Source organism: Schistocerca cancellata, chromosome 1 (genome assembly GCF_023864275.1).
Source record: "Schistocerca cancellata isolate TAMUIC-IGC-003103 chromosome 1, iqSchCanc2.1, whole genome shotgun sequence".
Taxonomy (NCBI): Eukaryota; Metazoa; Arthropoda; class Insecta; order Orthoptera; family Acrididae; genus Schistocerca; species Schistocerca cancellata.
Genome location: NC_064626.1, coordinates 475,893,487 through 475,912,394, shown reverse-complemented (window position 1 = coordinate 475,912,394; position 18,908 = coordinate 475,893,487). Strand labels below are relative to the sequence as shown.

Sequence of the window (18,908 nt, the reverse complement as noted above, 5' to 3'; positions counted from 1 at the left end):
CTTGGTCTCGCTCTACGATTTTTAGCCTCCGCGCTGCCCTCCAATACTAATTTGGTGATCCTTTGATGCCTCAGAATATGTCCTACCAACCGATCCCTTCTTCTTTTCAAGTTGTGCCACAAATTTCTCTTCTCCCCAATTCTATTCAATACCTCCTCATTAGTTATATGATCTACCCATCTAACCTTAAGAATTCTTCTGTAGCACCACATTTCGAAAGTGTCTATTCTCTTCTTGCCCAAACTATTTATCATCCACGTTTCACTTCCATATATGGCTACACTCCACACAAATACTTTCATAAACGACTTCCTGACACTTAAATCTATACTCGATGTTAACAAATTTCTCCTCTTCAGAAACGCTTTCCTTGCCACAGCCAGTCTACAGAAAAAAATATGGTAAGAGAGGGGAAATATTCTCCACAAGAAATTTATAATGCTGACAAGACTGGTCTTAATTTTAGAGCATTGCCAACAAAAAGCCTGGCATGAAAACCAGAAGACCATGGTCCTGGTTCTAAAATGTGCAAGGATCGTGTGACTTCATTAGCGTGTAGCAACGCTGCTGGTAGTCACAAGCTGCCTTTAATGCTGATCGGCAAATCTGCTAGGCCCAGAACTTTTAAAAACTGCAACATGAAGTCCCTGCCCATATATTATCACAACCAGAAAAAGTATGGATGGATGGTAAGTTATTCAAAGAATGGTTTCACAGCCAGTTTGTTCCCTCTGTTCGACGGTTTTCTAAGGAAAATCATTTGTCTCCCCGTGCAGTCCTTTGATTTATAATGCATTATCTCTCCCCAGCACTGAGGAATTATGTGATGGAGAAATTGTGGCGAAATTTTTGCTGCTGCATCTTACACCACTTCTACAGCCGATGGACCAGGGCGTACTGCAAACATTAAAACTGATTTACAGAAAACAGTTTTTAAGAATGCTGATCCAAGGTGATAGCATTCCTCTAGTGGACAAAATAAAAAAGACCAATGTGAAGGATGTTGTTTATTGGACCGTTCAGGCATGGCAGATTATTTCAGAAAATACTCTGAGAAAATCATGGAGAAAACTGTGGACATGTCTTGAATTTCAGGGCAACATACTTGAAAATGAAGAGGAAAATCTACTGCAAATGATACAGACAATCAATGGATGTGAAAAAGCTAGTGAAGGAGACATAGATGAGTGGATGGCAGAGGATGGGGCATGTGTGGAGAACCTTACTGACGCTGATTTGGTTGTTGCTGTGACTCAAGACCAGGAAGAAGTGGACTGTTGTGATGGAAGTGACAATGAACCTGAAGGTGCCATACAGTGACGCAGCAGAAGCCCTTGACCTCGCACTACGTTTTTTGAAGCAACAACCCACTACTACACCTGCTGATTTGACGTTTATGAGACGATGGCGCAACTATGCTTCATATAACAGACTGTCTTCATTACGACAAAAAACAATGACTGAGTTTTTGTCATCTAAAAAGTAGGGATAAAATGTCTGCTGTATTTTTTAGGTTTCACAGCTTCTCTTTCATTATTATGCATTGTTTAAACCTAATGTTTTCTTGCCAATTTTTCTAATACATGTTTACTGTACTGTGTAAATTTAAATAATGTGTTTGCACAGCAGTTCATTGCACAGTTTTCCATACTCAGACAAAAATTTTTCATTTCGGATTAACCGAACGTTAGGATTACCAGGGTTCGGATTAGTGGGACTCTGCTGTACTCGAGACAGCTCGGCTGCAGTCCCATGTGAAATGAAAATCCAATGAGGTTCCAGCAAACACGCAACAATACATAATGCAATGTTTAAAAATCAAATGGCTCTGAGCACTATGGGACTTAACGTCTTTGGTCATCAGTCCCCTAGAACTTAGAACTACTTAAACCTAAGTAACCTAAGGACATCACACAACACCCAGTCATCACGAGGCAGAGAAAATCCCTGACCCCGCCGGGAATCGAACCCGGGAACCCGGGCGTGGGAAGCGAGAACGCTACCGCGCGACCACGAGCTGCGGACATGTAATGTTTACATAAGGTTTATTCTTATAGTGAATGGATTATAGCACGGCCCATCTAGATGTATCAGGGGTCCCATATCACTCCAACTGCACATGCCCCACACCATTATAGAGCCTCCATCAGATTCAAGAGTACTCTGCTGACATGCAGGGTCCTTGGATTCATATCTCCATATTCATACACGTCCATCTGCTTGATACAATTTGAAACGAGACTTGTCCAGTCAGGCAACATGTTTCTAGTCATCAACAGTCCAATGTCTGTGTTGATGGGCCCAGGCGAGAAGTAAATCTTTGTGTTGTGCGGTCATCAATGGTACATGAGTGGGCCTTCAGCTCATTAGACCATATTGATGATGTTTCATTGAATGATTTGCACGCTGATACTTGTTGATGGCCCAGCATTGAAATCTGCAACAATTTTCGGAATGATTGCACATCTGTCACATTGAACGATTCTTTTAAATCGTCATTCAATTGCTCTTTCAAGTCCTTTTCTGACTCACACAGTTATAATGTCATCAGCAAACCTCAAAGTTTTTTATTTCTTCTCTCATTAATTTAATTCCTTTTCCAATTTTCTTTGATTTACTTTACTGCTTGGTCATTGTACAGATTGATATCGGGAATATGTTAGAACTCTGTTTCACTCCCTTCTCAACTACAGCTTTTCTTTCATGCCCCTCAACTAGTATAGCTGGTGTCTGGTTTCTGTAAATATTGCACATAACCTTTTACTCCCTGTATTTTGCCCTGCTACCTTCAGCATTCCAAAGAGTGTATTCTAGTCAACATTGTCCAAAACCTTCTCCAAATGTACAGAAGCTATAAATGTAGGTTTGCCTTTGTTTAACTTATCTTCTAAGATAAGTCGTAGGGTCAGTACTGCCTCGTGTGTTTCCCCATTTCTCCATAATCCAAACCAATCTTTCCTGTGGTCAGCTTCCACCAGTTTCTCCATTCTTCTATAATTTTAACTCGTGTTAGTATTTTGCAACCATGATTTATTAAACTGATAGATCGGTGATATTCACACCTGACACAATTTCTTTGAAATCAGAATTATTACATTCTTCTTGAAGTCATACGGTATTTCCCCTGCCTTGTGTGTTTCCCCATTTCTCCATAATACAAACCAATGACTCCTTACCCTCTTCCTTAAAACCCACATCCTTTCGTCTTTCCCTCTCCTTCCCTCTTTCCTGATGAAGCAACTTTGGGCTGCGAAAGCTTGAAATTTTTGTGTGTGTGTTTGTGTCAACATACCAACGCTTTCATTTGGTAAGTTACAGCATCTTTGTTTTTTGATATATTTTTCCCACAAGGAATGTTTCCCTCAGAATGACAGTACAGATAATCATCTTGGACTGAACATCATATGTTGCTACTAATAAATTTGCTTTTTCACTGTTTAATTCAAAATTTTCAGCGAAACACATTAACTGTCTAAAGATGTTTCCTACACTTGTAAGAAAATTTTTCAAGTACAACACCTAAAAATTGATTATATTATGTGATATGTGAAAGTACAGGAAGTTATAATGAAATAATGTAGTATCGAGGTAGCACATTTTCTATATAAAATTTAGTTGTGTCAAGTAGAATTTTGTAAAGCTGCTTCGGGTAAAATGTTTATAAAACAAATATTTCTAATGCAAAGGAATGAGGATAATGTAATGTAAGGAACAACATAAAATGTTTTTTTCTTTAAAATAAGTACTAAATAAATATAAGACCAACTAAAATTGTTCCTAATATAACAGGACAATCAAGTCACAAATAGTGGAAACATAGCATGAGACAAAATCTTACGAGAGTTATGGTTCTCTATATGCACATCAATACAAGAAAAGACTCGGAAGAATCAAGTCCTTTCAATTTGTAATTCATGAAAGATAAGTTACTTGCACTCATTCAGGAATACTTTTCTCTCCCTTTTTTTCTTTTAATAGATATGAATATGTACTATTTTGTATATATATACCGTTTGAGACAAGATATGCATTAAAAAAAAAACGGAGTCGTGTGAATATAAACTTGACTACAAGAACGATGTTGACTATAGCTAATAGTTTTGCGAAGATAAGCAAAACAACATGATAACAGTCGCATGAGATTCTTAGCGCCTGTAATTGGTAGTACTTACATTCTGAGTACTGATAAGTCCAAAAAGGGCAAAGAAACAAGGAAATATGTATAATGTACATAAAATGTAAAGATTGTTTTTCTGTTTTTATGTCTAACAAAAGAAAATACCTTCGTCGTAGGACAGGTAAACAATGTACCCTATCAACAATGAGTGATACACCAGTGCTTGGCCTGTGGACCTTAACAAAAAGGGCAATATTAAAAATTTCTAGGTGCTATTGGACTATTTCTTTAACCACACTCAAACTATGTCAATAGCCAGTAAACTGGAAAGGATAAGGATATACAAATGTTACCTTATATATTTAAATGTATGTCTGTTGAACATCATTACTCGATGGACTCGGATAATTTGGGCCGGGGTCTTTCGAGCCAACATGACATATATTCTCTTTGAAAAATAACTTCTCGATGCAAAAGGTTGGATAGATATATATGTGCGCTATATATTTCTATACACGTTTTTAAAGTAGTACCTTCGAAATAAACAAAGTGCACTACAGAAAAATTTCATCTACATAAACGATTTCCAAACTTTTCCATGTACAGTAGATGTCACAATGTATATACAATGAATTTTCAAACAGTGTAAATGCCTGTAGTTAAATAAGACCTGTAAAATAATTAAATATTTACATCAAAGCATCAACTGAAATATTGTACAATACCTTCTATTCAATAGAGGTAGAAGAATATATAATAAAATGTTTTGTATTACTGTCGTCATACTTTTGAAATATGACTAAAATGTTTTGTATTTATATCATTATATGTGATAATCAATGATTATTTTGTGAACCACTGAATGTAAAGGTGGTAGAGAAAGGGATAGTAACTTGAAAATTTAAAGTAAAATTTTGCGATCGGAGTAAACTGACAAAATGTGTCAGGCATTTAATAAATTAACCGCCTTCCACATTGGGGGCCATGTAACATCATAGATTAAAGGTTGACCTGTGACAGCAATTGCACAACTTGCGTACGGGCCACTAGACGCCGCCACGAGCGCTAAGAGTGCATTGCGATCGCTGGCGCGCGTGTTGCTTACGGGCCGCGAGGTGCCGCCACGAGCGTAACCGTATATAAGTGCCGACGGAGTTCGGCCAGCTCCACACATCCCCCACACAGTGAGATGATCTATGGCCGATCTCCCACTACTGTATAACGATCTTGATTGTTCCAGGAAAGTAGCAGCCGCAGCAACTGGGACACATCGCCATCGCCTGTCACGGTAATGATGCATGATACCTATACTAACAAATCCAACCTTGCATGAGCTATCGCAGCTAGTAAGCCACTACTGCTCTTACTACCCATCCCACTGTCGCAGAGGTTTTTTTCCCACGGCACGAGCCATGGCACTTTTTTCCCTCTGCTCTTCAAATCGCTACCCTCACTCGCGTTTCGTCCACTATCTATCACCTGATGGACCGTGTTAATGCGTAGCCTTACCCAGACGCACGGACAACATCACAGCCCAGCATCCTGTGATCCACCTACTAGATAACTAACATGTTTACGGAGGTGACAGTAGAACTTTTGGTTTGGTCACCACGTTGGTGCGGGCGTGGAGGGGCCCCATCTCTTTTGGCCAGCTCTCATTTTGTTGGCATCTCATTTTTGCCTGTTCTCTTATTTGCTTTGTTGCTTTTCACTTTTGCATATTTCTCATTTTGCTAATAATATGCTCCTTAGCTTTTTACAGTTGATTTGATTAACATAGTCTCATGTACTGTTTATTCATTTCAGCCTGTTCATATTTTAATGTTCTTTAAATACTGTAATAATTATCAGAAGCATTTCTTCCCTGAAACTTGTGTAAAGTATTCTCGATATAGGATTGGTTCTGTGACACAGGTGTAAGGTTTTGAATATAAATTATATACGAAACTGTGCTTTAAAAGGAATTTATTTTTTCAGTTTGTACTACATCAGACGACAGTTCTGTGATATGAGGGAGAAATTTGAGGGGCGAACCCATGGAAATAGTCTTAAGTGATCCCCTTTAAAAATAAAAATTTGTGACACTGAAAGACGTGACACTGTAGGCACCGAAAATTTATATATATATAAAATTATACGTCACAGAGGGATGTTTGGCATGGGAAGTATGGGAACTGTCAAAATTTAAGTGCTGTTGTTTTGTTGGTAGGTGCAATGTGAACAGAAGTGTGTAGTTGGCCTTCGGAAGGACGAGATCAACATCAGGAAAGTGGCATGGGATTCAGAATAGGTGCATGTGAAAGGGAGAAGGTATTCAGAGGTTCCAGGAAGTTTAACAAGTTAGCCTCACCATGAATCCATATGGTAAAAATGTTATCAATGTGTCTGAACCAAACCAGGGGCTAAAGATTTATTGATCCCAGGAAAGCCCCATCCAAGCGACCCATGAAAAGATTGGCATAGGAAGGAGCCATCCTGGTTCCCATGGCTGTACCCCTGATCCGTTTGTGTCTCTGCCCCTCAAAGGAGAAGTAGTTGCTGGTAAGTATAAAGTTGATTAAGATCAGTAGGAAGAATGTCATAGGTTTTGAATCATGTGGGCGCTGACTGAGGAAATGTGCAGCAGTAGACAGACGATGTATGTGGGCGCAGTTTGTATAGATGGAGGTGGTGTCAGTGGTGACAAGGAAAGTGTGTGGTGGGAGTTGGACGGGCACGGATTTCAGACGATCTAGGAAATGATTGGTACCTAAGATGTAGGAGGGGAGTCTTTGTACTATGGGTTGCAGGTGTTCATCAACTGAGGCAGATATATCTTTGGTGGGTGCTTTGAAGTCTGCAACTATAAGATGGCCAGGATGAATGGGTTTGTGGATCTTAGGAAGAAGGTGAAAGGTGGGGGTGCGTGGTTTGGGTCAGGTGAGAATTTCTATGGATTGAGGTGTTGGTCTTTGTGAGGGATCTGAGGTTTTAAGGAGGGACTGCAGGTCATTTTGAATCACATGGATGGGATCTTGATGGCAGATGCTGTATGTAGAGGTGTTAGACAGCTGGCATAGACCTTCACTAACATACTTTTTTTGGTCAAGTGGTAGATCCTCTGTCTGCTGGGAGGATAATGGGGAGTCATCAGCTTTTAGGGACTGTAGAACCTGAAGTTCTGCTGAGGACAGGTTAGGGTCATGTTGTAGGGACCTGAGGAAGGGTTGTGAAGCGATGCTGGATATGAGGAATTCTTAGGAGGCTTGGAAGGGATGCTTTTGAGGTAGTTATGATGGATCAAGTTGGGATCGTGGTGTGAACTGTTCAAGACAGGGTTCAATGGCAGGTTTGCTATTGGAAAGGTTTTGGGTTTGGGTTGCAAAGTGATATATACAATGGGTATTACGTGTGAAGGAAAGTAGGTCCTTCACCAAAGCAGAATGATCAAATGCAGGTTTAGGGCTGAAAGTGAGACCCTTAGACAATACAGATAATTCAGGAGGGGGGAGTGCTTTAGATGAGAAGTTAAGGACACTGTACTATTGTGACTGGTTCTTGTGATTACGAGTTACTCTTGGTCTGGGAGGCAATGGCGAAGGCTATGGGATGTTAAGGAGGTTGGACAAGCTCAGTTTGTAGGAGAGGAGTGGTGGTTGATGGTGTGGCTGTATAGGGAGCTGCAGAGGGACAGGAAGGGAAACACCACTGTTCAGGTAGTTTAGGAGAAGGTGGGGTAGCTTTATGAGGTGAAGTCTGGTATGTTGTTGCATTTTGAAGTTGGCTTGGTGGAAGATACCATTCAAGGAAATACGAAGGGCAGATAACTGCAGAAATTTGTATAAGGAGAGAAGTCTGGTAGAGTGGAAATTGGCTGATGTGGCGTATAGGTCACAGATTAGCCAGATAAGAGCAAGAAACTGCTGTATTTGAAACTGTAAAAGAGCCTGGTGTAGGGCAGAATTGCATCCAGAAACTCCAAGAGACAAGCAGATTCCAAGTAACAGAATTTGGGACCTTAGTTTTGATAGTGCAAAGCATGTTTTCGAAAAGAATTGATGTAATATGAGATGGGATTCATCATGGCAAGAGAGGACAATTTCGAGTGTTAGCAATCATGGGAGTTAAAAGAACAAAAATTGTTAATAAGAGGTAATGAGTGGGTGATCTATGCGATATGAAAAAAAGATTGGAAAAGAAAAAGGAAAAAATCGATTGTGAAAGGCGTGAGACAGACGAATTTTTAAAAACTGTGTAAACAGGAAGCAAAAGTCATAGGAGAAAATGATAAATACTTAGCTTGGCAATTAAAGTGACATAAGAGATGGCAGTAAAAGTCGATCAGAGCGATTTGCCAACAAACAAATGCATAAAAATGTGAAAGAATTACATGCAAACAAGATAAGTGGATGGTAGGAAGAAAATAGCTGTCAAATTTGCGAATAAATCAGCAAAAGACGATCGGAAGAAGGCCATGCAGCATAATGAACCGTAATTTGCATCCGGTTCATGTGAGATGCAGCTACCTGCTGGTTTCTCAACTCAGGTGCTGGAAATGATGAAATTTATGGCAAATCTGCTATTGCCACTTGAAATAGCATTCGGTATTCATGGCCAGAGTTTCGAAAGTGCAGTCAAGATTACATGTGGTTAGGAAAACAAATTCCATAAAAAAAGATTAATAAATAAATGTAATAAAACTTGTGTCATGACGATGCTGAAGTTATGCTGTTAAATTTTCCAGGGTTTTGCCAAGTCCGAATCAAAATTTTACACACACACACACACACACACACACACACTTGTTATCAAGCTCTTTCATTGTCGATAATCCAATGAGCAGTTTGTGCACATGCTCAGTTCAGTGCCTGCAGCTTGCTTACTAACAGTCAGAGCGAAATGCAGCAAACAGAAATTTCTTGCATTAATCTGCCATTATGTACACAGCAGTGCACTCCTTCTTTTGGTTGGTGACTATTTAAAAAATTCAGTTTATATTTTAACACACTTCTTATATAACTAGAGGAAAGATAGATGCCACATATAGGAAATGAAGGAGATCTTTGGAGAAAAGACAAGGAGCTGTGTGAATATTAAGAGCTCAGGTGGAAAACACAGTACTAAGCAAAGAAGGGAAAGCTGAAAGATGGAAGGAATATATAGAAGGGCTATACAAGGGAAATGCATTTGAAGTCAATATTATAGAAGGGTAAGAGGAAGGAGATGATGAGATAGGAGATATGATACTGTGAGAATAATTTGACAGAGCTCTGAAAGACTTAAGTATGAAAAAGGTCCCTGGAATGGACAAGATTAGCTCAGAACTAATGATATCCTTGGAAGAGCCAACCATGACAAAACTGTTCCAGCTGCTGTGCAATATGTATGAGACAGGGGAAATACCGTATGACTTCAAGAAGAATGTAATAATTCTGATTTCAAAGAAATTGTGTCAGGTGTGAATATCACCGATCTATCAGTTTAATAAATCATGGTTGCAAATTACTAACACGAGTTAAAATTATAGAAGAATGGAGAAACTGGTGGAAGCTGACCACAGGAAAGATTGGTTTGGATTATGGAGAAATGGGGAAACACACGAGGCAGTACTGACCCTACGACTTATCTTAGAAGATAAGTTAAACAAAGGCAAACCTACATTTATAGCTTCTGTACATTTGGAGAAGGTTTTGGACAATGTTGACTAGAATACACTCTTTGGAATGCTGAAGGTAGCAGGGCAAAATACAGGGAGTAAAAGGTTATGTGCAATATTTACAGAAACCAGACACCAGCTATACTAGTTGAGGGGCATGAAAGAAAAGCTGTAGTTGAGGAGGGAGTGAAACAGAGTTCTAGCCTATTCCCGATATCAATCTGTACAATGACCAAGCAGTAAAGTAAATCAAAGAAAATTGGAAAAGGAATTAAATTAATGAGAGAAGAAATAAAAAAACTTTGAGGTTTGCTGATGACATTATAACTGTGTGTCAGAAAAGGACTGAAAGAGCAATTGAACAGAATAGATAGTCTCCAAAGGAAGATACTAGATGAAAATTAACAAAAGCAAAACAAGGATAATGGAAGGTAGACAAATTAAATCAGGCAGTGCTGAGGGAATTAGGTTAGGAAATGAGACATTAAATGTATTTTTGCTATTTGGGTAGCAAAATAAGTGATGGTGGCCAACATAGAGAAGATGTAAAACGTAGACTGGCATTGGCATGAAAAGTGTTACTGAATAAAGGAAAATTGTCGGCATAGAATATAAATTTAAGTCTTAGGAAGTCTTTTCTGAAAGTGTTTTTGTCTGGAGTGTAGCATTGTATGGAAGTGAAACATGGGCAGTAAATAGTTTCAACAAGAAGAGAATAGAAACTTTTGAAATGTGGTGATGCTGAAGATTAGATGGATAGATCATGTAACCAATGAGGTGGTACTGAATGAATAGAACTGGGGAGTGAATAAATTTGTGGCTTAACTTGACTAAAAGAAGGAATCGGTTGATTGGACACATTCTCAGACATCAATGGATCTCCAGTTTAGTACTGGAAGGGGGGAGGAGGGGAGGGAGGGGGGGGGGAGAGAGAGAGAGAGAGAGAGAGAGAGAGAGAGAGAGAGAGAGAGAGAGAGAGAGTGGTGTGTGTGTGTGTGTGTGTGTGTGTGTGTGTGTGTGTGTGTGTGTGTGTGGAGGGGATAAAATTTTAGAGGGAGGCCAAGAGATGAAAACAGTAAATCAAATTCAAAATGATGTAGACTGCAGTAGTTATTTGGACATGAAGAGGCTTGCACAGGATAGAGTAGTGTGGATGGCTGCATCAAATCAATCTTCGGCCTAATGATTGAATCAAAAACAAAATAGTTATAGTAATAATAGGCTCTATGCTATTTGAAATACGGCTCTGGATGTTTAATTCAGTTACAGAGAGCCATTCATTACCCTGAAGATTAACATCTACACAGTGTAACAATTGATTAAACAATCCATGCTGCTGTTACACAATAATTTAATACACAGGAGTACTTTGCGAACTGGTCTGGTCAATTGCGCGTTAAAATGGTTTGTGTCACACTGAGTCAAAATTATTCAAAACGGTGGATTTATCTCCAGTTTCAAATAAACAATTACATTTTGGACTCCTTACACAGGCGATTAACAGAGCACAGTATCTATGACAGGAATGGATCTGATTTTAGTGAACAAATCGTGTGGTTTTGTATTGCCCATTAGTCATGAAAACACCATCCTTTAGTTTCTGCTTTTAACAGTACAGGTGATTTGACCAAGGAGGTTGTTTTGAAACACACTTGACAGCTGTACATTTTAGAGTCTGTTTTAATCAGAACACAACTTTCTGAGTGTTGTTTATCAAATTAACATAGTAAATATCCAAACAGAATCCTGATGTTAATAAGATTACAAATCAATTGTGTTTTGTAATTGTGAATTACAACACAATTAAAATATTTCATATTTTGTTAAAAACTTAACTCAGTAAGATTTACAAGAAACAAAATGCATTCCCAGCCCTCCATCTCCTAGTCTTCCCGATGAGCTACATACTTTGCAAAGGTAATTACTTTTAATAAAAGAGCATATTTGAAAATTATGTATTTTGTCAAATTATCTGTGAATATTCTGGAGCAGTTAAGACGGGTTCTTTGGTCTCTTACAGACATTTCGGTCATTACTACACTAGAATGAATGTTATTCTAACAGTGGAAATGCCACGTAGGAGTATCAAATATGTAGGATTCTGGCCCAAGCTGCTGGAGTTAGCAGTAATGTGTTTGTCAGTGTGCTTGCTTGTGTGGATGACTGGTGTGTATTTTATATTTTTCTGTTGAAGGCTGTGGCCTAAAACTAATGTGTAAGTGTCCTTTAATTGTTAACTTAATGTGTCTTCTTTATGGTACATGGCAATCTATCTTTTCCTACATTGAATTAGTACTATTGTTATTTAAACTGCTTCACAGTCTATTGGGTCTGGATATTTGAATATTTCAAATGTTTTGTCAACAAACTATATTCTCTCCGCTAAACATAAGAATATTAGTCAACTGCTATGATATTGTAAAGGTATGAGTATCGCAGATAGCACATCAAAGTTTATTATTTCAATTACAAGCATTACTTGGTCAAACAGAGCATGAAAACTTTAACTGAAGAATCTGATACATAGGAGCATGTGATTCAGAATTTTGATATCTACTACTAAATTGATGCCCTGCCTAAAACACCAACAGTGCACTTTCTGTGATGATTGTGTGCCTATATCCACAGAAAACGCCAAAGGTGAGCTATATCTTTCCTGTACCACTACTGTGCTTATACTAATAAATAAAATTACAAAGATCAGCTTTTAAGCTTGGTAGCTTACATTTTTTTTCACAAGATGAATTGATCAAGTCCAGACTGAAGCCAACACTTGTAGTATTACAAATACTCGTGGGAACACTGATGTTTTTCCCCACTTTAGGAATGTCAGGCAAACATTTATAATTTAATTTACAATAGCTCTTTCTATTCACACGCACCTTTTTTTTTTAATTTTCTTTTAATGTGTGTTTTCTGTGGGTGTTATGAGATTGTGACAATTGGGATCCACATTGTCAAGGACCTTGTTGTGCCTTATTTACTTATTATAAAAAAGATCAAAATTATGGGAACTTAACCCTGTAACTTATGTAATATAAATGTTCAGTTTGTGTGGTATCTGTTAGTTAACAGATGTAGACCATTAATATTGTAAATGGAGAATATTTTCTGTAAAGGAAATAATCTATGTATGTACCTATATATAATAAACTGAGAATTCAAGAAGTTTTATGGGACACATTACTGCAGAATTCACTGGTTTTATTTCAAGTATATTCATTAATTTGCTCCTCTGAGTTTGAAATTATTGAAAATTCTTCAGAAATGAAAATGATGAAAAACAGTCATTATGATATTCAAAGAGAATAACTGAAGTTTTATCATCACCAAATGTGTCATCAGTGGCTTATTAGCTACAAACTTTTACAAAGCAAATTAAATAAGTAATTTTGGAATAGTCTTCTGTTTCCTACACTGAAGCACTAAATGAACCTGCAAACAGTGAGGGAAAAAAATATTACCACTATTCATTTTATGTTTCTGCAATTACAAAATAAATATATTCATATCTGTAGAATTTCCTCGCAATCTTACAAAGCATGATAATGAATATAATAGAGGGAAACATTCCACGTGGGAAAAATATATTTAAAAAGAAAGATGATGAGACTTACCAAACAAAAGTGCTGGCAGGTCGATAGACACACAAACAAACACAAACATACACACAAAATTCTAGCTTTCGCAACCAACGGTTGCCTCGTCAGGAAAGAGGGAAGGTGAAGGAAAGACAAAAGGATATGGGTTTTAAGGGAGAGGGTAAGGAGTCATTCCAATCCCGGGAGCGGAAAGACTTACCTTAGGGGGGAAAAAAGGACAGGTATACACTCACACACACACACATATCCATCCACACATATACAGGCACAAGCAGACATTTGTAAAGGCCTTTACAAATGTCTGCTTGTGTCTGTGTATATGCGGATGGATATGTGTGTGTGTGTGCGCGAGTGTATACCTGTCCTTTTTTTCCCCCCTAAGGTAAGTCTTTCCGCTCCCGGGATTGGAATGACTCCTTACCCTCTCCCTTAAAACCCATATCCTTTTGTCTTTCCTTCACCTTCCCTCTTTCCTGACGAGGCAACCGTTGGTTGCGAAAGCTAGAATTTTGTGTGTATGTTTGTGTTTGTTTGTGTGTCTATCGACCTGCCAGCGCTTTTGTTTGGTAAGTCTCATCATCTTTCTTTTTAAATATATAAAGCATGATAATGTTAATATACAATCTAGATTTATCAACATAATCTAAAAAATATCAGAAAAATGATGCACACTATTCCCAGAGCAATTTATAAAACACTGAAGAGATAAATGAAGTACTAAAGTGACATTTCTATTGCTGTACAGCAAAGACTGGTTCCTATTTCTTTAAGTTGCTGGATATTTATGCCCATAAAACTCAGCAAAACATTAGACCTATATCAGACTGGAGCACTCAGGGAAACTCAGCTCATAACTGGGTAAAACCAAAGAAATTTTACAGCTGTGCAGATGATGGGGAGAGACGTAATATTAATAATATCTCATTTACAGTTCACTTTATTGATTCAACAATCCTTCCAGAACGAGTTGCTGGGTTCACAGAAGAGCTTCTGTGAAGTTTGGAAGATAGGAGACGAGGTACTGGCAGAATTGAAGCTGTGAGGACAGGTCATGGGTCGTTCTTAGGTAGCTCAGTTGGTAGAGCACTTGCCCACAAAAGGCAAAAGTCCTGAGTTCGAGTCTCAGTCCGGCACACACGGCCAAGAAGTTTCAACACTCCTTATTTAAGCAGTGAACCTTTTTGAAAATAAATGGTGATAACTTTTATTACTGCTCCCAGACAGTGTACACGTCTTGTTGGAAGGAGTTTGGTACTGAAGAGCCATTGCATCCCCACAAGCAATTAGAAAAATACATGGCAACTTATCCAGTGTCCTGCACACCTGCAAATGCAGTATAACTGTGGGGCTTCAGAGATTGCTCACAATACATTACTTTGCATATTGCTGCATAGCACTTGTCAAAACAGAGACTTTTATAATACGAATTTCTGTTAATCAGGTCATTAAGTCAAGAAACCTATTCTCTGGGGTAGGTAACACTGCATAGTTGTATCTGAAGAGTGATCGCTGAAGCAAACTCAAAGCTTATGATAAGAGGATATGCGATGTTACTAGTCCTTGTCTCTATAACCATGGGTTTACTATACTCAAATAACTTTGTTGATAAAACTAAAAAACAGCCTTTTGCAGTTCATCTCCCTCTCCTGGAAGAACAGTAAATTGTCGTTATAAAGCAGTCGTGCATATATGATTTCCAATTTTCACATCCTTACTGTATTTATGGCTATAAATGGCTCTGAGCACTATGGGACTCAACATCTTAGGTCATAAGTCCCCAAGAACTTAGAACTACTTAAACCTAACTAACCTAAGGACATCACGCACACCCATGCCCGAGGCAGGATTCGAACCTGCGACCGTAGCAGTCCCGCGGTTCCGGACTGCAGCGCCAGAACCGCTAGACCACCGCGGCCGGCTACTGTATTTATCTTCTGCCCTCTTTCTTGTAATAACTGCAGTCCCTATCTAAGACTAATAACTGGAAATTTAAACTACCCTCCCACACAAGTCTATCATTTAGAGCTTTTTGAAGAAGGTAAAACAATTATTCTGTAACATACAAAACTATTATTCACTCTTAGACTCTACTGTTCATCACATTTCATGATATCTTAGAAAAAGAAAGGTAAATGTGTAAAAAGTACTGGAGTGGATATGTGTTGTGAACTTCCAAGAAACTACCTCACAAAAGGTTCAATGTTTACAATTTATCTATATAATTGTATTCATATCATCCATAATTGCTGTAATTTATAGTCACACATAACAGTAAGACAGCACTTTTCCAAAATTACTTTTTACTAGCGACCCACCTTGGCTTCACTTGAGTATTACTAAGTGTATATGATTGTATCACATGTCTGACATAACAGTAATAAATTATATATACAAACCTTCCCTGTGCTTCAGACTGGTGACAAGTGTATTAAAATCACTACAGTTGTTTCGAAGATTAGCCTTCACATAAAGACAGAAAAATATGTGGGATTTAAATTTAGTAGCAAGTATAGTCCAGTTTCCCTATAACTGATTTCCTTTTTTCTTTTCTACAAATAATTTACTGTAGTCAAATTATAAATTTATTTTACAGTCAAATTCATTATTTCAGTCAACTTCTATGGAGCCACAACATACTTGCTGATCTGTACGTCAGTACTTCAACATATTTTGTAATTTTGTTCACAAAATTAAGTGTAGTATGCAGATTTCATATATTGTCTATTTATACAGAAAAATTACCGGAAAATGATGAGAGATATATTTTGATGAGAGACTGATAACTATGTACACTTCTTATTTTGTCTGTGGGGCAGCTAAAAACTGTGACAGGACCTCAATTTTCAGGATATTTAAGTCGCACTTTAACAAAGCAGACGGATCCTTTCCAGCTGTTATATCCCCTCCAAAATTATTATATTTTTCAAATTTTTCATGATATCGTAGATAATGTTGTTTTTATGGAGTCCCCTGAAATTCCAAATATTGACTCCTTAACCAACTTCATTTTATTGTCTGTTGTGTGCCTTCGGATATCAGGAGTTAATGACTGACTAGTTTCCCTAAAAATCACAATAATTACGAAACACAAGTACTTTCAGATTTCATTATCATTGTTCATTTGTAAACATATATCTGACTACCAACTTCTTGATAAAGTACATGAAAGATATTTCAATAACTACAACATATATACAGCGAATGACGAAAATGTGTAACTCTTGCTTCACTTAGTTTCAGAGTAACATCCTTATTGAAGACATTGTTACCAAAATAGGATCCCATACTGAGTTCAATTAGCCAGTGTAATTCAATAGGAATCATTTCTGTATCTAAACGCCTTCATTTTTTAAATTATTGTCAACTCACAAATGGAAGTTGTAGACCACTATGTGAAGGGTTGTGAAATTTGCAAGATCTATATCCGCAAATACTGGCAAATATATTGCAGATAATGTACCATAATTTGTCTTGATTTCACATCTGAGAGTTTATTAAATAATTCTGAGACTATTGTATATGATTGATTGAACAGTGAATGTGTAATTAGTGGCATGGACTGTGCCAAACTTCAATATTCTCACTGTGACAGTATGGTCAAACTATGAACTATGTTGCCTCCAATATTTGCTTGTTGTGCACATATTTTTTGTGTTGACATGACTGTTAGACATCAAGGACAGTGATTTAAGAACTTCATTCAGTGACTGCGTCAATTGTGTGTGTTCACCCCACATGAACTTTTGTGAACAAATATGTCTGTTAGGTTTCAATCAAATTATATCACATTACTACTCAATCAAAATCCAGCTATATTCCTTTTTGATAGCAATTTGCTGCTATTAAAGAGTTGCATTAAGAGAAATGGACATTAGTGAATGACTATAATTATGTAAATGAATATTACTGTTATAATACACAACTACAAATACAGGACTATCACATAAGGAAATAAAAAAAGCTACTCACCATAAAGGTATGCTGAGTTGCATACAGGCACAACAAAAAAAGGCAATCTTTTTGTTGTTTATGTCTGCAACTCAACGTATCATCTTTATGGTGAGTAAAAACTTATCCTTCTCGTAATACTGTTGATATTACAACATGGACTTTCCGTTATTTAAAATGAAAGCAGGTTTCACACGATTTCAAAGGTTAGAAATCAAATTAAATACCTGGACAAAAAGACAATATTTTTATTAGGCACCGTCTAAAGTACAAATATGCCACAAATTTTATAAACCTATGATTGAATTAACAAAAAGTACAGTTTTATTAGGAATACAAAAGATAATACCTGCTAAACTCAAACATAAATCTATATTTTAAGACATAATACTTCAAAAATACAAGTATGCGATGTAAATAAAATCATTCTTACAGAAGAAATCTTGTCACAGAAATAGATCTGTGAATGAGTGTGGCTTAAGTGTCACTGCAAATAAGCAGCTCACTCTGTGGTTCTGAAGTGCTACGTACAATCAAGTTAACTTTGTGGAAGGAGTGAAACAGTTGTTTATAATATTAATTTTGAAAAAGAAAATGACCATTTAAGATTAAAACTCATTAAAACCATTTAGAATAAAGGAGAATACAATAAAACATCCACTTTAATTATGGTTTTTTGTCTCCTATTTGCAATACAAAAGAGCTTTACTTATAATTTTTCAGCATTTATAATTAATGATTTCTCTTTCCAGACCTAGATTTGGCCTTTGATACAACATAGTTATTAGCTTCACTGTCACTAGAGCTAAAGTCCATTTCTTCATCTGACATGTCATGAACATTTCTGGCTTCACGGTTGTTTTTTCTTTTAGATATTGCTATTCTCTTCGGAGAGTCTTCATCTGACGACGGTGACGAAAGAACAACTTTAGCACTTCTTTTTGTGTTACGAACAGGCTTCTTTGGCTTCTGTTCAGAAGTAATATTGAATTCCAATTTAACATTCTGCAGTGAGCCTAAACACTTTTTCAGTCCATCTTTAAAAATTTTGCGGCATAAATCGTAGTTTGGACACTCGTCTGGAGCAAGTTTCACAATGTATGCAAAATATTCCACCAAAGGCTCTGAAATAAATTACAAATAAATTATGAAAAGGAAATGTATGTATGAAAAGAAAATTTCAGACAAAAACATTCTAAAATTATGAGACAGAATTGCTGGCCCATACTTACCTTCAGGATGCAAATATTTAAGCACTGATAGGGATCCACCTGTCCTGGGGTCTGAGTGACCTCCCCTCCCCTTTTAAGCCTTCCCCAACCTATCCCTCTCTCCTACCCAAGGAAGGAATTAAGAGTTCCAAAAGCTAGGGTAATGTTGTGTACTTTTACATGTGTCTACTGACATTACTAAATGTGTTGACTCCTGAAGTAATAAGTTGGCCTGCAATTGTGTCACATAATAATTATCAATTTTTTAGAAACTTGATTCAATTAAATTTAAAATTACATTTTTCATTGTTAATAATAAATGAAACTAAAGTGAATAACAAACAATAATGAAAGAATAATAAAATGGTTAAAAATCACAGAGTTTTAGTATTAAT

The 18,908-nt window shown here is 37.2% G+C and overlaps 1 protein-coding gene across 1 annotated transcript in view; it reads right to left on the bottom strand.

Annotated features, from left to right (window-relative positions):
• Positions 1–17,530: 17,530 nt before the first annotated feature.
• Positions 17,531–18,908, bottom strand: part of LOC126177238 (nucleosomal histone kinase 1) — a 236,911-nt gene continuing 235,533 nt past the window's right edge. Inside the window, exon 8 of the mRNA XM_049924440.1 lies at positions 17,531–18,426. Within this exon, the coding sequence (XP_049780397.1) occupies positions 18,035–18,426 (392 nt within the window). The 3' untranslated portion in view covers positions 17,531–18,034. The remainder of the gene's footprint in view (positions 18,427–18,908) is intronic.